At 52.6% G+C, this 21,505-nt stretch overlaps 1 protein-coding gene across 1 annotated transcript in view; it reads left to right on the top strand.

Annotated features, from left to right (window-relative positions):
* The window catches only part of LRP5 (LDL receptor related protein 5), a 90,612-nt gene extending 69,818 nt beyond the window's left edge, over positions 1-20,794 (top strand). The window contains exons 16-22 of the mRNA XM_064287647.1: positions 2,512-2,637; positions 3,524-3,760; positions 5,978-6,088; positions 8,005-8,241; positions 8,737-8,876; positions 19,296-19,393; positions 20,330-20,794. Of these exons, the coding sequence (XP_064143717.1) occupies positions 2,512-2,637; positions 3,524-3,760; positions 5,978-6,088; positions 8,005-8,241; positions 8,737-8,876; positions 19,296-19,393; positions 20,330-20,591 (1,211 nt within the window). The 3' untranslated portion in view covers positions 20,592-20,794. The remainder of the gene's footprint in view (positions 1-2,511; positions 2,638-3,523; positions 3,761-5,977; positions 6,089-8,004; positions 8,242-8,736; positions 8,877-19,295; positions 19,394-20,329) is intronic.
* The last annotated feature ends 711 nt before the right edge of the window (positions 20,795-21,505 follow it).

Genomic DNA, 21,505 nt, shown 5'->3' with positions numbered 1-21,505 from the left:
AGCCCTGACCCGGCCCAAGCCTGTACCTGCAGGAAGACAGGCAGGTCTAGGCAGTGCATGGCCCATCTGACCTCAAGTAGGAGGTGGGTTCAGTGGGGGTGTGATTGCATCCGCAGCACTGAACGTTGCTCCTTTGGGGTTCAGCGAGATGTCCAGATGTCCCCAAAGGCCTCCGTGCCCAGTTTCTGTTGCTGACTAACAAATGGCTGCAAACTGGGCGCCTGGGAGCCTACCCTCTTCTCACCTCACGGTTCTGGGGGTCGGGGCTCGCCCAGGGACTCATGTGGCCAAGTCAAGGTGGTGACCCACAGGGCCCACGCTCACTCAGGTTGTGGGCCATCGTAGGACTGAGGCCAGTGCCACTGTCAGCTTCTAGGTCACTCTTAGGTCCTCGCCCCAGTACCCAGCCTCTCTCCAGTGGGCACCTCCCTTGGGGGAAGCCCCTCCCACATTGTCTTCTGACCTCAGCCTCAGCTGGAGAGAGCCCTCTGCTGTAGAGGGCGCCTGTGATTAGATGAGGCCTACCCCAGCCTCATCTCTTCTGTGATGAGCTCAGAGTCAGCTGGCCTTAATCACACCCGCAGATCCCTTTTGCTGTGTCAGGTAGCAGTCGCAGGTGCAATGCCTTGTCACAGTCACGGAGCTGGGGATTGGCCAGGAGATGGGGTGTCTGGGCCAGGGGCATGCAGGGTCTCTGCTGTCCACAGCTTCTCAGCCTGGGAGAGGGGCCTCCCCAGCTGGGCCCTCTGCGTGCTCCCTGTCCCTCTTTCCATCTGTCTTTGTCTCTGTCTCTTACTGCCCTGGATAAGTGAAGCTGCTGGCTAAATAGCTTCTGGATAATCTATTGACACAGGTTAGGATGTCCATGTTTTCCTGGCTCCGACACCATCCTTAGCAAAGGTCCAGACTCTTGCATGTCATGGCCTTCAGGTTTCTGGCAAATGATCAGATGGTGGATGTCGAACTTATCATTGCCCGAGCCTGCTGCTGTCGGCAGGAGCCCAGGCCTCAGAGCAGCAGCTCCTTGGAGCTGAAGGGACAGGAGTGCCAGGAAAATATTCAGAGCAGGGATGGGGCTGGACACTGGGGATGTCCCAGGAGTGCTAATGTTTAGGGTGACACAGAGAATCTCCTTGTTTTTAGCAAAAGCAGGAAATACCTAGATGAACGTTCCCATGCTTGCTTGAGACGTGGACCCCAGCCAGCTTTCCCATAAGGTCTAATAGCTAGCCACTAAACCAGGCATCGGCATCCAGACTGTGTCTGTTGTGTAAATAAAGTTTTATTAGAACACAGGCATGCTCATGTGTTTATGCCCTGTGTACAGCTGCTTTTGGGCTACAACTGGCAGAGTAGAGTAGCCGTGAGATGGGATGGCCCACAAAGGCAAAGTTACTTTCTTGCCCTTTACAGAAAACATTTCCTGACTCGCCTATAAACCACGACTTCTGCCATTTTTAGAAACACCTAATCCTTACAGTTGAGCAGGGACACTGTTATTTTCCTTTGGGGGCAGGGGCAGAGTGTTTATATCATTTCTTCTCACCTGAGGGTGTGTCAGCCTGCCTTCCCCACTGCTGGCCTGTCCTGGTCACATAGGTGTTGGTGCCACATTTAATTGATTGAACAATCGGACTCCTCAGGGCCTCGGTGCCTTGCATTAATTCCCACACGTATGCGTTTCCTGGGGCCGCTATAACAAATGACCACAAGCTGGCTAGCTTCAAACAACAGGAATTCATTGTCTCACAGTTCTAGAGGCCAGAAGTCTGAAATCAAGGTATCGGCAGGGCTGTGCTCCCCTCCACAGGCTCTGTCCTTCCACGCCTCTTCCAGCTTCTGGTGGCTTCAGGCGTCCCTCGGCCTGTGGCTGCCTCACTTTAGTATCTGCCTCCATCTTCACACAAGGGCACTGGACAAGGGGACCCAGATCTGTCCCTCCTGGTTGGGACGGGCTGTCGGGCCAGCATGTACAATCGCCCACTGTGCACGTGTGGACCACTTGTGGGTCTGTCTTTTCTGTCTCTTAGAAGGACACTTGTCATTGGCTTTAGGGCCCACGCAGGTACAGGGTGATCGCAGCCCAAGATGCTTCACCTCATTGTATCTGCAGAGACCTTTTTTTGTGAATAAGGTCAGCCTCACAGGTTTTGGGGTTAGGATGTGGGAGTCACATTCCAGCTCACTACACCGTGAGTGGTAGAGTGTTCAGGTGGCCAGTGGAGGGTGGTGCGTGCGGGACGATGGCAGCTGGCACAGACAAGCTCATATGTGAAATTGGGCAAGTTCCTTAACTGTTTGCATCCTCCATCTGTAACATGGGGATGTTAATAGGGACAGCCCCTGTAGGCTGCTGTGAGAATCAAGTGGCAGGATCTTTCAAAGGTGCCTGGCACACAGGGAGTGCCAGTTCTTATGAGTTCTCATCTGGCCCTCACACCCTTCACCCCCAGACCGCTGTCCTGCAGTGGGAGCCAGAGCCTAGCCCCCTCCCTTATTGTCTCTCCACAGTGGCCCACCCGTGTGCCCGGGACAATGGCGGCTGCTCTCACATCTGCATCGCCAAGGGCGACGGCACACCGCGTTGCTCGTGCCCTGTCCACCTGGTGCTCCTGCAGAACCTCCTTACCTGTGGTGGTAGGTGTGACCTCTGCTCTTTCTGTTGGGACGATGGACAGGGAACTGGTTCTCTGCCTGCCAGGTCACTGCCTGGCATCTTTTTAAAACCACAGCCCCTGTGGCATCAGCTCTCCAAAGCAGATGGTCTCTTCCATTGCCCTCCTTTCTTTCTTAGTATGCACATTGAGTGTTATGAATTTTCCTCTAAGGACTGCTTTTGCTGTACCCTGCAAATTTTCATTTATTCAAAATAGTTTTTAATTTCTTTCTAGATTTCTCCCCCCCGCCCCATTATTTCCTGGGTCTTTCTGAACCCACCCTGCCCCACTGCCCCTTGCCCTCTAGCCGCAGGGTGTTGTGACTGAGTCCTGGCCCCCCTACTCCAGCCACCACAAACACATAGTGGGTGCCAACCTTCTGCTGACTCCCCATTCACCATGGGGTGCAGTGGAAGCTCACATGCACACAGTGGACGGTTGTATGTGCTGGCCTGACAGCCCAGCCCAACCAGGAGGAACAGAGCTGGGTCCCCTTGTCCCGTGCCCTCGTGGACATATGGAGACTGAGACAAAGAGGAGGGGCCAGCCAGCTTCTCAGCAGGCAGGGCCGAGTTGCCAGCTTTTCTCCTTGGTGTCATGCCTGCTGCTGAAAGAGCTCAGCTTCCCAGTTAGCTCCCTTCTCCCTCTAGTGGTTTAAAACAAACAAACAAAAAACACTCATGCCTGCTTTTGGAACGCATTTATTCGTTCCCTGCCTTCATCACCTTACTAAGCTGGAGGCAGGGCAGTGACCAGGAGGCACCCGGCAGTGGGGCACCCAGAGGCACCAGCTTGCATGTGCTTCTATCACTGGGTTTCCCCTGGCCAGGTGGGCGGGGGTGATGCTGCTCTCTGTCCCTTCCCAGAGCCCCCCACGTGCTCCCCTGACCAGTTTGCATGCGCCACGGGTGAGATCGACTGCATCCCTGCGGCCTGGCGCTGTGACGGCTTCCCTGAGTGCGACGACCAGAGCGACGAGGACGGCTGCCCCGTGTGCTCAGCCGCCCAGTTCCCGTGCGAGCGTGGCCAGTGCGTGGACCTGCGCCTGCGCTGCGATGGCGAGGCCGACTGCCAGGACCGCTCGGATGAAGCTGACTGTGATGGTGAGCCCCGCTCAGGTGATTGCCTGTCCCTGCTCCAGGCTGCAGAGCTCAGGGTCCAGCTGGCCAGACACAAGTAGGGTCTCTGTAAAACCTTTGTTGTTGTTGTGTGCCATCGAACCAATTCCAGCTCCTGATGACCCCATGTGACGGAGTGGAAACTGCCTCATAGGGTTTCCTAGGCTGTAATCCTCACAGGAGCAGGTCACCAGGTCTTTTCTCCCATGGAGTGGCTGGGTAACTTTGAACCGCCAGCCTTTTTGGTTAGCAGCCAAGTCCTTAACCGTTGCATGACCAGCACTCCTATAAAACCTTTACCCAAACGGAAACCACCAAGTCCTCATTAAGTTGAGAGGCAAAGAAGTTATTTTTAGGCCCAAAGAGCAACCAGACCCCCTGCTGCCAGGCAGTTTGGTTTGAAGGCAAACGTGAGAATTATACAGGTCAAGAATCGTACAGAAACCCAAGGCAGGTAACACTTACCTCTGGGTGGTTTCTAGCAGCCCACTGAACCCAGAATGTCAGTTACGTAGAGATTTGTTTGGGGATCCTGGCCCCACTCTGACTGATAGGATTTTCCTCTAGGCTTGGACAGTGGCCCCACTCTGACTGATAGGATTTTCCTCTAGGCTTGGACAGTGAAACCTGTAAATTCTGTGCCCACTCCTGAGTTTCCTTTTATCAGTGGCCTGCTTGGTTGGTTTCTGCCACGTGCTATCAGCACTGCGGCCCCATGACTGCCACTGAGCTGTGGATATGGTCCCTCTTACTAGGTCCTGTTCTTGATTAACTGCGGGCCCAGCTTCTTCTTAGATGCCGTCTGGTCACTGTCCGCCAGCCCCATTCATGATGAGCGGCCAGTGTAGAGAAGAGGAGGGCCTGGGGTGTCATTTCCCCAAATGCTTCTATGAAGCTGCAGTTGTTAAGTGTTTCCAGCACACCAGCCCTTTGAGGATTTGATGGAGGCTATTTTTATTTTTATAGACCAGGGGTCTGCGAACTGCGGCCCACAGGCCAAATCTGGCCCACTGCCTACTTTTGTATATAAAGTTTTATTGGGACACTACCACACTCATCCTTTACATATTGTTTGTGGCTGCTTTTGTGTTAAAATCATAGCTTTTAGTAATTGCAGGAGTGATCACATGGTCCCCAAAGCCTAAACTGGCCTTTATAGAGGCGGTCTGCTGCCCCCTGCTGTACACCCAGGAGAGGTGCAGAGCGTACCGGCAGTGTCTGCCCAGTTTCTGAGGACTGCTGTCTCTGACCCTGGGTGGTGCAAATGGTTAAGTGCTCCTCTACTAACTGAAAGGTTGGTGGCTCGAACCTACCCAGGCCTCGGAAGCCAGGCCTGGCCATCTGCTTACCAAAGGTCACAGCCTTGAAAACCCTATGGGGCAGTTCTACTCAGCAGACATGGAGACGCCACGAGTCAGAATCAACTCTACAGCAGCTGGTTTGCTTTTGGGTTAGGAACTACCCGCCTTTCCTCCCCTCTAAGTGTGTCTCCTGGTGTGAAATGCCAGACTTCGCTCTAGGTCAGAAGCCTCCTCCCCTGCTCCGTTGGCACAAACCAACTGACCCATCAGGAGGACAGAGTTCCTTTGTCACCATTCCAGGGGCTGGGGCGCCGGGGGGGGGGCGCCTGGGGGAGCAGGGCACCTGGAGGGGCCCGGGGCGCCTGGAGGGGTGGGGCAGGTAGGAGTTTAGAGAGCAGGGAAGCAGGGAGAAGGGACTGGAGGTAGCAGCTGCTGTCTGAAAACACAGCCTTCTCTCCTTCTCCCAAAGCCATGTGTCCTGTTGGTCACTGCCAGGGGCTGCCCCTGCCCTCCCCTTGAGTTCTTCCTGTTGCTGACCCTCTGCTGGGTTGTCCCTGCCCCCACCTTCTGGGGAGACGGGGCACCTCACCACGTGCTCAGCTCAGTTCCCCCCCCAACTCCAAGGGAGTCTTGCGGGCAGGGCTGTGTTGGCCTGTGTCTCCTTGTGCTCGGTGGTCAGTGGTCAGTGCCCGGCAAATCCCTCTTGGGGGAAGGAGGTGCCGAGGCCCCTTCCTTGCCAGCCCTAGACTAGCCCTGCATGAGGGGAGCGTGCTAGCTGGGACCACACCACCTGCACCTGGAAGAACCCGTTTGTTTGCCTGTCTCAGTGGGTGGGCCAGGAGCCCTGGCTGCCTCATGGCTGGGTGTCCCCCAGCCCCTCTGAGCATGTGGCCTCTTGCAGCCATCTGCCTGCCCAGCCAGTTCCGGTGCGCCAGCGGCCAGTGCGTGCTCATCAAGCAACAGTGCGACTCCTTCCCCGACTGCATGGACGGCTCAGACGAGCTCATGTGTGGTGAGTGGGCAGAGGGGCTGCCCTGTGCCGGTCCTCCTGGGAGGGTGGGGCTGCCCTCTGAGAGGGGCAGGTGGGGTGGGGGCAGAGGAGGCAGGGAGGCCTTCAGGGGGCTGAGCTGGGAGGGCAGGTGGAGAAGGGGAGCCTGGGGGTCGGGGGGAGGCCGAGCCTGGGTCTTTCCTGGCTGGGGGCACGGGCTCATGGGACAGAGACGCAGAGGCAGGGCCCCTGTGCTGGCCAGGGCCTGACTGCTGAGCGTCCTGCTCTGCCCGCAGAGCTTGCCTGCAGCATCAGTGTGACAGCAGGACACACCCTGAGAGGCCAGTGCTCCTGCCCCTGGCTCTGCAGTTGGCTGGGGAGGAGCTGTGTTCACACACATGCAGACACACACAAACGCATGTGTAGACACACAGACACATGCGTGCAGACGCGTAGGAATACACGGACACGCAGAGACACACACGGAATATATACAGATGTGTACAGACTCATGTAGACACGCAGGTGTACAGATATAGAGACACTAAGACACACACAAAGATACAAACAGGCATACAAGTATACAGAGACACACTGGCACAGATACACATAGACACACAGACAAACGTACAAACACGCAGATGCATACACAGACACATAGACACGTATATAAAGAAACGTGTAGACAGACACGTGCACACACACATAGATATAAAGAGATACACACAGACACATGGACAAATACACAGACATAAAGACACACACACGTGCAGACACACAGGTACACACACAGAGACGACACAGACACAGGCCACAGCCATGTATGCCACCTGCCCCTCCACAGCCTGTATGGTCAGGGCTGCGGGCCCAGAGGATGAGGAGGCCAGGGCAGTCAGGGAAGGCTTCTTAGAGGCAGTGGCTCTTAGATTCAGACAGGAAGGGATCCAGAGTCCTAGATAGGAAGTAGGAATGTGTTGACCTGTCTGGGGACATGATTACTCTTACTACAGAGGGACTTGGCTGACAGCACTGACCACAGGAGAGACAGCTTCAGGGGGTGGAGAGAAGGGCGTCCTCCAGGGGCTCCTGAGCCCTTTGCACCCTCGTGTCCCCCTGGGTCAGTTACCTACAGGACTAGCATAAGAGTGTGGCTGGTGCCAACTGGCAGTGAAGAAGTGGTCTGAGTCCATCCCTCTGTGGGCAGGTCTCCAATCTGACAGTGTCTGTCCTTGGGACCCTCTGGTTCAGGGGGTAATACTCGTTGATAGCTGGGTCTGTCATCTGAGCTGACAGGCCTGTCCCCAGGGCTGATGAGTTTCCTCCTTTGGGTTTTCAACCAGCAGGAAGGGACACAGGTCACGCTCTGTTCCTTGCTTGGTGTCCCCTATTTGGGCCGGCCAGGAGTCCTGACCCTCTGTGGCAGGTGGGGTGGGAGCTCGGCAAGCCCTCCTGGTCCCTGGGTGCACCCGCCATCCCACCCAGCCCCTCACACAGGCGGTATCCATTGCTGGACGGGCTCGGAGACCCCAGCACCTACCCATTCCTGTGGCCTGGGGCTCATCCCAATAAACTGCCCGCCCAACCCTTTTAGGTAGAAGATAGGCGGGCTCTGGCAGGCCATGATGGGAGAGCCCAGCACACACACTTGTCCCACCAGCAGCCCCTGAACAGAGGAGGCTCAGTTGTTAGGCTGCTTTGGGGGAGATACGAGTTAAAGGCCACCGGGAAGTAGGTGGGGTGAGCCAGGCAGTGGGGGAGCAGCAGGTTGGTGGTAGTGGGGTTAGTACAGCCCCTAACCCAGCCCAGCCCCCCTCTCTTCTCCCTCCCTCCATCAGTGGGCATTGGGGCCTGGGCAGAAGCAGCCCCTTCAAGGCATACGCAGTCTCCCTCAGCCCCCAGGAGGGCCCTTTCCTTTGACATCTCTCCATCATCCTTGGCAGAAATCACCAAGCCACCTGCGGATGACACCCTGACCCACAGCAGTGCCATCGGACCAGTCATTGGTATCATTCTCTCGCTCTTCGTCATGGGTGGCGTCTATTTCGTATGCCAGCGTGTGGTGTGCCAGCGCTATGCGGGGGCCAACGGGCCCTTCCCACACGAATATGTCAGCGGGACCCCCCACGTGCCCCTCAACTTCATAGCCCCAGGCGGTGCTCAGCACGGTCCCTTCACAGGTGAGGCACCAAGATGGGCAGGGGCCGTGGACAGAATGGGTGGGGGGGTCTGGGCAGGAGAGCTGGTCGGTGGATCAAGAATGCTGCTTCCGTGCCTCCTTTCTGTGCGCATGGCAGACATCACTAATCAATCACGGCACTCGGGCTTTCCTGCCGAGCCTGCACATCTGGCATCAGAACCCTTCTCAGCAGAAGCCTGCGCAGCCACCGCTTGTCCTTTGGCACTGGAGGTGTGGGAGAAAGTCTGGACTTGACCTTTGATCTTCTCATGTCCTGAGCTGTCATCAAATCCTCATGTCCCCTAGAAATGAACAGCTGGACTCTGGAGAGCCAAAACGACCCACTCATGTAGCTCACAGCTTTGTCCTGAGTGCAGTTCCAGTTGGTGGCTCTCCCGCCCAGCCCCGGCTCCCGATGGGCAGCAGGAGCTAGGACACTGTGCCGTGTTCTAGGGCGGCCCAGCCCCCTGACTCACCGTGGCCCTCCCCTCACCAGGCATCTCATGCAGCAAGTCCATGATGAACTCGGTGAGCCTGATGGGGGGCCGGGGCGGGGTGCCCCTCTACGACCGGAACCATGTCACCGGGGCCTCGTCCAGCAGCTCGTCCAGCACCAAGGCCACGCTCTACCCACCGGTGAGTGCTGCCGGGGGCCTGCCGACACCCTGCCACCAGAACTGGCTGGCCAGGGGCTTCTGTGACCTCAGGGTTGCTGAAACTGTCAACTCTTCAACCCCCTTGGAGAACGATGGGTGTGCTCACCCCACCCCCAACCCTTTATTTTTTTCTGTTTAGAAGGGAGAAGTGCTTGGCCACGGGGGGCAGTCTGGAGGCCCCACTGGGCCACCCAGGGATGGAGTCTCACGCTAACCCCCTCCAGGGCTCTGTCTGGGCTGCTCCCGCCTTCCTCCTGCTGGCCTGTGTCCTGGCTGCACTTGCCCTGCGGTCCCCCTTGTGGGCTGCCTCGTGCATGCAGGGCTGCTGGGCACAGCTGCTCAGAATGTGCCAGGCAAGCTCCCTGCCACGTTCCCACCAAGAACTCCCCATTTCCCACCCTGTGTGAGCTTCCTGGGGGCACCCTAACAAAGTACCACAAAGTAGGGGAGCTGAAAATGGCAGAAACGTATCGTCTCACAGTTCTGAAAGCTGAAGTCCAAAATCAGGGTGTCGGTGGGGCCGTGCTAGCTCTGAAGGCTCTGGGGGAAGACCCTTTTTTGTCTCTGTCAGCCTCTGGTGGCCCCAGTGTTTCTAGGCTTGTGTCAGCATCACTCCCTTCTGTGTCCATTGTCCTTCTGTGTCTGTCCTCTTTTACAAGGACACCAGTTATTGAGTCAATACCCACCCTGTTCCAGTGTGACCTCATGTCAGCTGAGAACATCTTCAAAGACCCTATTTCCCAACAAGGGCACATTCCCAGGTGCCAGGGGTTTGGGCTTCATACCTTTTTGGAGGACACAGTTAAATCTATAACACCATCCAAGGCCTTGCTGGTTCCCAGAAAATAGATTGTTTTCCAAAGGACGGACCAATAAGGGATGCTTTCTGTGGTGGAGATGCTGCTGGAGGTTTTGGCAGCCCCAGGGGTGATGGGTTAGCTCTAGCCAAGCCATGTCCCTCCGGGAAACAACTGTGAAAAGGGCGAGGCCCTAAAGCCCTCCTGGGTCCCAGCCCCCATGTTCCCACAGGGGAACCTCTTACTGAGGCTGGCTGGAGAGCACCTCGTTCCCAAGACCAGAGCCCCCAGCTGACCAGGGTGAGCTTGACACACAGATGGTCGTGGATCTGTGTGGATGTAAAGAGAGGCTCTGACTTTGTCCATCGTGTCCTTTCTAACCCTTCAGCGCCTGCTTTCCTGTGCCTCAGGCTCTTGCGTGGTGAGGGTGGCTCCTCAAGCTTTCTCTGAGGTCTTTCTCCGGGGTCTCTCCAGCACTTTCTCTGGGGTCTCTCCAGCACTTTCTCTGGGGTGTCCCGCACTGTCTCCGGGGCCTTTCCAGCACTTTCTCCAGGCTCTCTCCAGCACTCTTTCCCAGGTCTCCAGCACTGTCTCTGGGGTCTACAGCACTTTCTCCAGACTTTGCACTACTCTCTCCGGGGTCTCCACCACTTTCTCTGGGGTCTGTAGTACCTTCTGCGGGGCCTCTCCAGCACTTTCTCCAGGGTCTCCAGCAGTTTCTGCCGGGTCTCTCCAGGACTTTCTCAGAGCTCTGTCCAGCAAACCCCACCATACCAGGGGCTGCAAACAGAGGATCTGTCCAGGTGCTCTTCCCGCCCTCTGAGTGCCCCTGTACCAGGGATGTTACTCCCTCCTTATCTTGCTGGCAGGCTCGGGGAGGGCTGGGAAGGCAGAGGGTGTTAGTCATCTCTGGTCACAATACAGGAACTGAGGCTCTGGGGGCTGCAGGGGCCAATCAGGCTTAGCTGTGCTTAGGAGCCAAGCTAGTGAGGAACGAGAGCCTGGGGTTAGAATACGTGCTGCCAGTCTTCATTCTTCTCTTCCTCCCTGCTGCTCCAGCTGTCTCCTGACTCTCAGATTCCCCATGGAACCAGCTAGAAACACCAGAAACCCATATGAGACCAAGCTGACCCTTTGCCCAAGTGCACGTGCCCAGGTGCCCAGGAGTTTGGATTCTTCTCCTTCCCCAGCAGCTGCAGAGGGCGCCTCTCTCCCGGGCGCTGCTGGGGGCTAGGGAGTCCTGTCAGGGAACACAAGATGACACTGCCCCAGCCAGCTTTTTAAAATCGACCAGTTATTTTGCATCAGTAATACGTGTTCAACTTTTTAAATAAACTCATGTTGTTGGGTGCCGTCAACTAGGTTTTGACTCATAATGACCCCGTGTGACAGAGTAGAACTGCCCCATAGGGTTTTCTAGGCCGTAATCTTTACAAGAGCAGATAGCCAGGCCTTTTTCTCACAGAGCCACTGGTGCGTTCAAACCACCGAACTTTTGGTTAGCAGTTGAGCGCTTAACTGTTGCATCACCAGGGCTCCTTAACACATATTACGGATGCAAAATAATTCATCAAGTTTTAGAAATACTGGCTGTGTCGGTGTCATCTCTCGTTTCTGGTGGTGCAAAAGGTTAAGTGTTTGACGACTAGATGAAGGGCTGGCGATTCGAACCCACCCAGAGGTGCCTAAGAAGACAGGCCTAGCGATCTGCTTCCGGAAGGTCAGCCTTGACAACCTTATGGCGCAGTTCCGCTCTGCACACAGGGGGCTGCCATGAGTTGGAATCAACTGGATGGCAACTCACAACAACACTGTGGTTAGTGGTACAGAAGAGTGAACAATGGAAGGCATGCTGTGGTCCTCGGGACCAGCAGGTCCCCCCCGGAAGGATGCCCTAGAGCGAGTTTCTCCTGTGCCCTTCCTGTGGTCACCTGGACACCTGCAAGTGTGCAAGGGCGTATACCTTTTTTTCTCCAGCAAAGAGTAATTGTTTAATTTTTTATTTTGAGATCATTGTGGATTCACCTTCAGATGTTAGAAAATAGAGACTCATATCCCCTTCACCTCCTTTCCCCAAATGATAAACCATCAGTTGCCACAAAGTCGACTCCAACTTATGGCCATTGCATGTGTATCAGAGTACAACTGCGCTCCATAGGGCTTTCAATGGCTGATTTTTCAGAAGGAGATCACCAGACCTCTCTTCCGAGGTGCTTCTGGGTGGAATGGAACCTCCAAGCTTTTGGTTCACTGTTGGCACCACCCAGGGATGTCTCCTCCAGTGGTAACATCATGGATTAGTTTGGTATACTATCCCAATCATGCGGCTGTCAGTTGGGCGTATTCTGGGAGCTTGTGTGTTGCTGTGATGCTGGAAACTATGCCACCGGTATTCAGATAACCAGCAGGGTCACCCATGGAGGACAGGTTTCAGCTGAGCTTCCAGACTAAGACAGACTAGGAAGAAGGACCTGGCAGTCTGCTTCTGAAAAGCATTAGCCAGTAATAGCAGCGGAACATTGTCTGATATAGTGCTGGAAGGTGAGCCCCCCAGGTTGGAAGGCACTCAAAAGACGACTGAGGAAGAGCTGCCTCCTCAAAGTAGAGTCGACCTTAATGACGTGGATGGAGTCAAGCTTTGGGGACCGTCATTTGCTGATGCGGCACAACTCAAAATGAGAAGAAACAGCTGCAAACCTCCATTGATAATTAGAACGGGGAATGTACAAAGTATGAATCTAGGAGAACTGGAAATTGTCAAAAATGAAATGGAATGCATAAACATTGATATCCTAGGCATTAGTGAGCTGAAATGAACATTTCGAATCGGACAATCATATGGTCTACTATGCCAGGAATGACAGCTTGAAGAGGAAAGGTGTTGGCTTTTATAGGGAAAATATTAAATGACACAGGAAGCATCAAAAGAAGATGGAAGGAATACCCAGAGTCACTGTATCAAAAAGAATTGGTTGATGTTCAGCCATTTCAGGAGGTAACGTACGATCAGGAACTAATAGTACTGAAGGAAGAAGTCCAAGCTGCACTGAAGACATTGGCTAAAAACAAGGCTCTGGGAATCCCTGATGGAGCAGGAGAACAGTGGGATACAGATCTCAAATTCTCATAGAAAGACCTGACTTAATGGTTTGACTGAGGCTAGAGGGACCCTGGAGGTCATGGTCCCGGACCCTTTGTTAGCCCAAGACTGGAACCATGCCTGAGGCCAATTCTTCAGACAGGGATTGGACTGGACCATAAGATAATGATACTGGTGAGGGGTGAGCGTCTTGGCTCAAGTAGACACACGAGACTATGTGGGCAGCTCCTGTCTGGAGGTGAGATGACAAGGAAGAGGGGGACAGGAGCTGGTTGAGTAGACATGGGGAATAGAAGGTGGAGAGGAAGAGTGTGCTGTCTTATTAGGGGGAAGGCGGCTAGGAGTACAAACCAAAGTGTGTATAACTTTTTGTATGAGAGACTGACTTGATTTGTAAACTTTCACTTAAAGCACAATAAATTAAAAAAAAAAAAAAAAAGGCTCCGGGAATTGACGGAATACCAATTGAGATGTTTCAACAAATAGATGCAGCACTGGAGGTGCTCACTCACCTATGCCAAGAAACTTGGAAGACAGCTACCTGGCCAACTGACTGGAAGAAATCCATATTTATGCCTGTTCCCAAGAAAGGCGATCCAACCGAATGTGGAAATTATCGAACAATATCATTAATATCAAACGCAAGCAAAATTTTGCTCAAGATCAGTCAAAAGCAGCTGTTCCAGTACATTAACAGGGAACTGCCAGGAACTCAGGCTGGAGTTACAGAACACTTGTGCTCCTGAGGAATCTGTGCGTGGATCAAGAGGCAGCTGTTGAAACACAACAAGGAGATACTGCGTGGTTTAGTCAGGAAGGTGTGCGTCAAGGTTATATCCTTTTACCATACCTATTCAGTCTATATGTTGAGCAAATAATCCCAGAAACTGGGCTATAAAGAAAAATGGGGCATCAGGATTGGAGGAAGACTCATTAACAACCTGCGTTATGCAGATGACACAACCTTACTTGCTGAAAGTGAAGAGGAAGCACTTACTGATGAAGATCAAAGACCACAGCCTTCAGTGTGGATTACACCTCAACGTAAAGAAAACAAAAATCCTCACAACTGGACCAATGAGCAACATCATAATAAATGGAGAAATGAATGAGGTTGTCAAGGATTTCATCTTACTTGGATCCACAGTCAACACCCATGGAAGCAGCAGTCAAGAAATAAGACATATTGCACTGGGCAAATCTGCTGCAAAGGACCTCTTTAAAGTGTTGAAGAGCAAAGATATCGCCTTGAAGACTAAGGTGCGCCTGACCCAAGCCATGGTGTTTTCTATCACCTCATATGCATGCGAAAGCTGGACAATGAATAAGGAAGACCGAAGAAGAGTTGACGCCTTTGAATTGTGGTGTTGGCGAAGAGCGTTGAATATACCATGGACTGCCAGAAGAATGAACAAACCTGTCTTGGAAGAAATAAAACCAGAATGCTCCTTAAGAAAGAAGGATGGCGAGACTACATCTCACATACCTTGGACATGTTGTCAGGAGGGATCAGTCCCTGGAGAAGGACATCGTGCTTGGTAAAGTAGAGGGTCAGTGAAAAAGAGGAGGACCCTCAATGAGGTGGATTGACACAGTGGCTGCAACATTGGGCTCAAGCATAACAATGATTGTGATGCTTGTGCAGGACCGGCCTGTGTTTCGTTCTGTTGTACATAGGGTTGCTATGAGTCGGAACCAGCTCAACAGCACCTAACGACAACAACAGTAAGTATCCCAATCAGGAAACCAATTTTGATACACTCCTTCCCCTTGTTCAGATTTATCACCTGCTTTACTCCTGTGCTTTTTAAAGCCAAACGGCAGCCTCCGCAGAATCCACTCTGAGCTTTGCTTTTTGCTACTAGTAATGTACGAGAGCCGGCGTGTACTGAGCGTCCTGACCCTCCGGTCCTAATGGCCCGGGGCCGTGCAGCGGCCCTCACCCAGCTCTGCAAGGAGGCACTGTCATTCTCCCCGTTTCCGAGCAGGAGAGGCCAGGAACAAGTGGTGGATGCTGGTGTGGTCACCCTGTCGGTAGGCAGTGAAGCTCGGTTGCCTGACCCTTGACCTGCACCTTGCCCTTGCTTTCCTGCATTCTGAAGTTTGTGCTGCCGGGGTCCCACCTTCAGCTGCCCAGATCTTGTTTGGCTGCGTAGCGCCCCTTGTGAGGTGGTGTGGCCAGGCCGATGCTGATGGTCCCTCCCGTGGTTTGCCCTCCTGTGTGAAGATAACAGGAAGAATGCCCGAGTGACCCCCCAGAGAGGGCCAGTCCACCTTGCCACTAGCACAGGCCACAGTGGCTAACACCATCCCTACCCAACTTTCTCTCTACTAGTCTGATTTGGTGTGAAAAGGCTATCACGTTACCTTAATTTCTGTTGCTCTTACGACAAATAACCCTGAACATCTTGGTGTGTTTAAGATCTTCGCAGTTTTATTTTTTCAGATGGGTCTGCTCAGGTCTTTTTAAAAATTGGATTATTGGTATTTTTCTTATTGATTTGTAAGCTCTCTCAATATGAATAGATATAGGCACGTTCTTCATGTAGTCCAGTTTCTCGGATTATTTCCCTAGCAGCCTCAGCGTGTGGCTTTATTCGGAAATAAGGTCCTTGCAAATGAAATCAGTTAAAATGAGATCATACTGGATTAGTTGTTGTTGTTGTTAGGTGCTGTCAGTTGGCTCTGACTCGTGGCGAACCTATGTCCAACAGAATGAAACACTGCCCGGTCCTGCGCCATCTTCACAGTCTCTGTGCTTGAGCCCACTGTTGCAGCCACTGTGTTAGTCCATCTCGTGGAGGGTCTTCCTCTTTTTCGCTTTCTCTCCACTCGACCAGGCATGATGTCTTTCTCCTCAGACTGATCCCACCGGATAACATATCCAAAGCACATGAGATGAAGTCTCGCCATCCGTCCTTCTAAGGAGCATCCTGGCTGTACTTCTTCCCAGACAGATTTGTCCGTTCTTCTGGCAGTCCATGGTGTATTCAATATTCCTCGCCAACACCACAATTCACAGGCAGCAATCCCTCTCCTGTTTTCCTCATTCGTTGTCCAGCTTTCACATGCATATGATACGATTGAAAATACCATGGCTTGGGTCAGGCGCACCTTAATCATCAAGGTGACATCTTTGTTTTTAACACTTTAAAGAGGCCTTTTGCAGCAGGTTTGCCCAGTGCAATGCATCTTTTGATTTCTTGACTGCTGCTTCCATGGGTGTTCATTGTGGATCCAAGTAAAATGAAATCCTTGACAACGTCAATCTTTTTTCCATTTATCATGATGTTGCTTATTGGTCCAGTTGTGAGGATTTTTGTTTTCTTTATGTTGAAGTGCAAGCTATACTGAAGGCTGTGGTCTTTGATCTTCGTCAGTGAGTGCTTTAAGTCCTCTTCACTTTCAGCAAGCAAGGTTGTGTCATTTCTATATCACAGGTTGTTAATGAGTCTTCCTCCGGTCCTGATGCTGAGTTCCTCTTCATATAGTCCAGCCTCTCAGATTATTTGCTCAGCGTATAGATTGAATAGGTGTGGTGAAAAAATACAACCCTGAAACGTTTTCTGATTTTTAAACCATGAAATATCCTCTTCTTCTGTTTGAATGACTACCTCTTGGTCTGTGTACAGGCTCCGTATGAGCACAATTAAGTGTTCTGAAATTTCCATTCTGCACGATGTTACCCATAATGTTATGATCCGTATAGCAACGGTTGTGAGGATGGCACAGGACTGGGTAGTGTTTCGTTCTGTTGTACACAGGGTTGCTGTGAGTCACACCACCCAGCTGATTCCGACTCATGGTGACTCCACGTGTGCGGAGTAGAACTGTGCTCCGTAGGGGTTTCAGGGCTGTGACCTTTCAGAAGCAGATCTCCAGGCCTGTCTTCTGAAGTGCCTCTGAGTGGGTTTGAACTACCAACCTTTCAGCTCATTGTTGAGTGCTTTACCATTTTCCTTACCCAAGGACTAGATACAGGTATAGGTGTAAATATAAATATATTAAGGATATTAGTCCATTGCCTGGGGTATGTGCTGAAAATGTTTTTTCCCGGTTTTTTATCTTATGATTTGGTTATGATGTGTTTGGCCATTTATACAGTGAAATTATCAGTCTGTGACTTCATGGAGTCTGAGGGGTTTTTTTGGTTATGCTCAGAAAGGCCTTCTGTATCATGATCACTAAGACAAATTCCTTTCATGCTATCTTTCCCAGTGTTCTTACGCGTTCATGTTTTACGTTTAGATCCTTGGTCCCCCTAGAATGTCATTAGATGTACTGTACGAGGTCGGCATCCCGCTTTCTTTGCTGATAACTCCCAATTGACCTGTGTTGGTCGGTCCATTCAGGAGATAGGGCCCACCCAGTAATTTGAACAAGGAAATTTCAGTATACAGAATGGTTAACAAGGTGTTGAAATAATGGGGAATTGGCCCGTAAGAGTTAAGAGAGCTTTTCTAGGAAATATTTAATGTTTCTTTACTTAAAAAGAAGCTTGAAGGCCATTCTTTTGAACACTAACGTTCTTATCCAGAAGCTCTGTTAACTAACACTCTGTTCCCTGACTGTGCTGAATAACGGTGAGTCGTCTGTCAAGGGTTTGTTGGGGTGTTCACCATCCTGTGTGGTCTACTGTGTGCAGGGTCCCAGGAGACCCACCCTGGTGAGTCTGTGGCCTATTGTGGCCTCTCCTGTGGTCTTGGGCCAGCCCATCTCAGTCGATTCCCCCTGGGTCTCCACCACAATGGTGCATAATGGGCAGAGCACCAGGTTTGGAGTTACAGGCTGGGCTCACATCCCATGTGGCCACCTTCTGTGTGACCTTGGCCAAGTTACTTAACCTCTCTGATCTTTACACCATGGAAATAGCAATGCCTTCCTCACAAGGCTGAAAGGCTGAAATAAGGCCATTTTTCCTCTTCCACGGAAGGTGAGAGGTCATACTTGAGCCCAAATGTGGCTTCCTTTTTCTTCCCTCCATGGAATAGCCTGGCATCTCAGGCTCCCAAGCAGAGAGCTGCTGGGTCACCGCCCAACTGGGGAAGTGAATTTTACAGGAAACACGGCTCCTACGCCCCAGGGGCAGGGAGACATGTGGAAGCTTATGGGACTTTGGGAAGCCAGGCTGTCCTGCTGCTGGGGGCAGGGCACAGAGGGGGTGTCTGAGTTACCTAGTGCTGCTATAACAGACATACCACAAGTGGGTGGCTTTAATAAACTGAAATTATTTTCTTATAGTTTAGGAGGCTAAGTCTGAACTGAGGGCGCTGGCTCTCCGGGAAGACTCTCTCTGTCTCTGTCGGCTCTGGGGGAAGGTCCTTGTCTCTTCGGCTTCTGTTCCTCGGCTCCTTGGCGATCTTCACGTGGCTCGTATCTGCTGTTTGTGCTTCCTTGCTTCTGTGCCTAAGCTGCTCTTTTCATGTCTCAAAAGTGATTGGCTGAAGACATACCAAACATTGATATGACCTCATTAATGTAACAAAGAAAATCTTAATCCCATTTACAAATATGTTGCTGTTGTGTGCTGTTGAGTCAATTCCGACTCACAGCAACCCTACAGAACAAAGTAGAACTGCCCCACAGGGTTTCTAAGGCTGTAATCTTTATGGAAGCAGACTGCCACATCTTTCTCCTGCAGAGCAGCTGGTGGGTTCGAACTGGTGACTTTTTGATTGGAAACCAAGTGGTTAACCACTGCACCACCAGGGTTCCTTCAGACAAGTAGAAGGATTAGGATTTACAACACATATTTTTGGAGGACACAATTCAACCCATAACAGGAGGACTGGTGCCTCTTTGAAACTCGGCCCCTGAGTTCTTGAGCTACCATCCAATGTGGGCCTGGGGTCATGATTCCAAAGGCACCTCCACTCCCTCCCCTTCTGCAGAGAACTTCAGGGTGTGATGGCTGCCGCCCACCCCACCCCATCACGCTGCCTCTGGTCTCATCAACCCTAGCTGTTATGAGTCACTCTGAGTCGGAATCAATGGGTTTATACCTGCTAAAATCCCATTTGGGAATGGATTTTCTTTGTTGCGTTAATGAGGCAGTTTTAGTGTAGGGTATGGTTTAATTCGGTCCCTTCTGAGATATAAAAGAGATTAAACAAGCAAGCTAGCAAGCAGAGATGGGGGGAGATACCACGCCACATGAAGATCACCCAGGAGCAGAAGCTGCAAAGAGACAAACACCTTCCCCCAGAGACCACAGAGAAAGCCTTCCCCGAGAGCTGGCACCCTGAATTCAGACTTCTAGCCTCCTGACCTGTGACAAAGTGGATTTCTGTTGGTCAAGGCACCCGCATGTGGTGTTCCTGGTACAGCAGTGCTAGGAGACACTAGCCCAGTACCACCGCATCCAGAGGAGGGGTCCAGGGATGTGTGGTGCCAGGCTAGCCAGCTGGCACAGCACGGAGCCACCACACTGGGGGCGGGAAACCTAGGGTGAGGACGGTAGCTCCCGAGGAGTACTGGGTGACCCCTTCTTTGCTCCCTCCAGATCCTGAACCCACCACCGTCCCCTGCCACAGACCCCTCCTTGTACAACATGGACACGTTCTACTCTTCAAACATTCCTGCCTCCACAAGACCATACAGGTAAGAACCCCACCACAGCCCTCCATGGGCCCTTGGGTAGAGGATTGACCCATTTCATGGATGGGAAAACCGAGGGAAGGCGTCAGGGGCTGGAGTTGGTGGGTGTGCGCTTGGGCTCTGCTGGCCCTGTCCTGACCATTCCTGGCTGCCTCCCCAGCAAGCTGCACCGGGCTGCGTGTTCTGAGCAGGCTCTCTTAGCTCATAGGGTAGTTTGTGATGTGGGACATGCTGGCGGTAGGTGTCGGCGTGGAGTTGTGTACTTTGAATGATGCCATGGGGGGATGCTGTGGGAGACTGATGCACAGGGGTGAAGGGCTTGGGCTCTGATGGCATGGTGTAAACCCGATCTGTGGGACCCTGGAAATGACACCACCTCTTGGGGCCTTGGTCCTTGGAGGGACCAAATGGGTTTGGAAAAAAAAGAACAACCAGACTTACTGGCCTGACAGAGACTGGAGGAACCCCAGGACGATGGCTCCCGGACACCCTTTTAGCTGAGTAATGAAGTCACTCCTGAGGTTCACCCTTCAGCCAAAGATTAGACAGGGCCATAAAACAAAACGAGACTAAAGGGGCACACCAGCCCAGGGACAAGGCCAAGAAGGCAGGAGGGGACAGGAAAGATGGTAATAGGAAACCCAAGGTCCGGAAGGGAGAGTGCTGACGTGTCGTGGGGTTGGTAACCCATGTCATAGAACAATCTGTGTACTAACTGCAGGGTAGGTACAGTCACACCTGCTTTACAGGTGACGATGGTGAGGCTTAGAGAGGGAAGTGATGTGCCCAGGCCGCTCAGCTGGGGTGGATCCCTAGTCGGACCCGCCTTGCTCTGGAGTTTGTACCTGCTAACTGCTCCAGGGCACCTCACCCGCTGAGGCGGACATGGCCGTGGGCATCCCCGAATCGAGGGCCCACCCCTTCCTGTGTCCCCTGCAGGCCTTATATCATCCGCGGCATGGCGCCCCCTACGACACCCTGCAGCACCGACGTGTGTGACAGCGACTACAGCGCCAGCCGCTGGAAGGCCAGCAAGTACTACCTGGACCTGAACTCGGACTCAGACCCCTACCCGCCCCCGCCCACGCCCCACAGCCAGTACCTGTCGGCGGAAGACAGCTGCCCACCATCGCCCGCCACAGAGAGGAGCTACTTTCACCTCTTCCCACCCCCGCCGTCCCCCTGCACGGACTCGTCCTGACCTCGGCCGGCCGCCCCGGCCTCTCTGCGCCTCTGTAAATATTTTTAAATATGAACAAAGAAAAAATATATATTTTATGACTTAAGAAAAAAATATAGTTGGGATTTTAAATGCAAGAAATGTGAACATGATGGGGTGGACAGGGCTGGGAGAACTTTGTACAGTGGAGAAAATATTTATAAATTTAATTTTTTTAAACGTAACTGCTTTTCTTTCGTGCCATGTGTGTGTTTGAGTTGAAATCCCAAGTTGGTGTTCCCACAGAGCAAATGCCGGGCTCCGGCCCACCTCCAGAGCACCTGTCTTCCTGGGCAAGGGGCTCTGTCTCTGTCTCTGCCGGATTCCCACCAGGATTAGCCAAGACCTCTTTGGGAGAGGGTGATGTGTTCACTAGGAGTCACCTGCAGTGCAATGAATTACTTAATATGGCCCTTCTAGCCATAGTCTTTGTAGTGCCCACCAAATGACTGGGTGGGACTATGCAAAGAGGGTGCTTGTGGCCCACCAAGCGGATTAGATACCAAAAAGCTAAACTCGTTGCCATCAAGTCAATTCCGACTCATAGTGACCCTATAGGACAGAGCAGAACTGCCCCAGAGGGTTTCCAAGGAGTGGCTGGTAGATTCATAATAGCCAAACTGTTTTTGGTTAGCAGCTGAACTCTTTAACCACTGTGCCACCAAGGCTACAGGGGATTGGGTGGCTTGCTACTAATGTCAGTAAGGTGCATGGCACCCTTGCGTGGAACCCTAAGGGGGGGATTGGTCAGTTTTACCATCCCGCTAGTCTTACAGGGAGGCACTGAAAGAGGGGGGAGCTGTAACATGGAAGACAGTGAGACAGTGGCACAAGATGGCAGGAACCAGGAGACCAGAGCAAGATGGCTCCAGTGGAGCTTGCTGACCCGCAGGGCT

This window comes from Loxodonta africana, chromosome 7 (genome assembly GCF_030014295.1).
Source record: "Loxodonta africana isolate mLoxAfr1 chromosome 7, mLoxAfr1.hap2, whole genome shotgun sequence".
In the NCBI taxonomy this organism is placed as follows: Eukaryota; Metazoa; Chordata; class Mammalia; order Proboscidea; family Elephantidae; genus Loxodonta; species Loxodonta africana.
The sequence above is the reverse complement of the archived record's forward strand: the minus strand, read 5'-3'. Positions and strand labels throughout refer to the sequence as shown.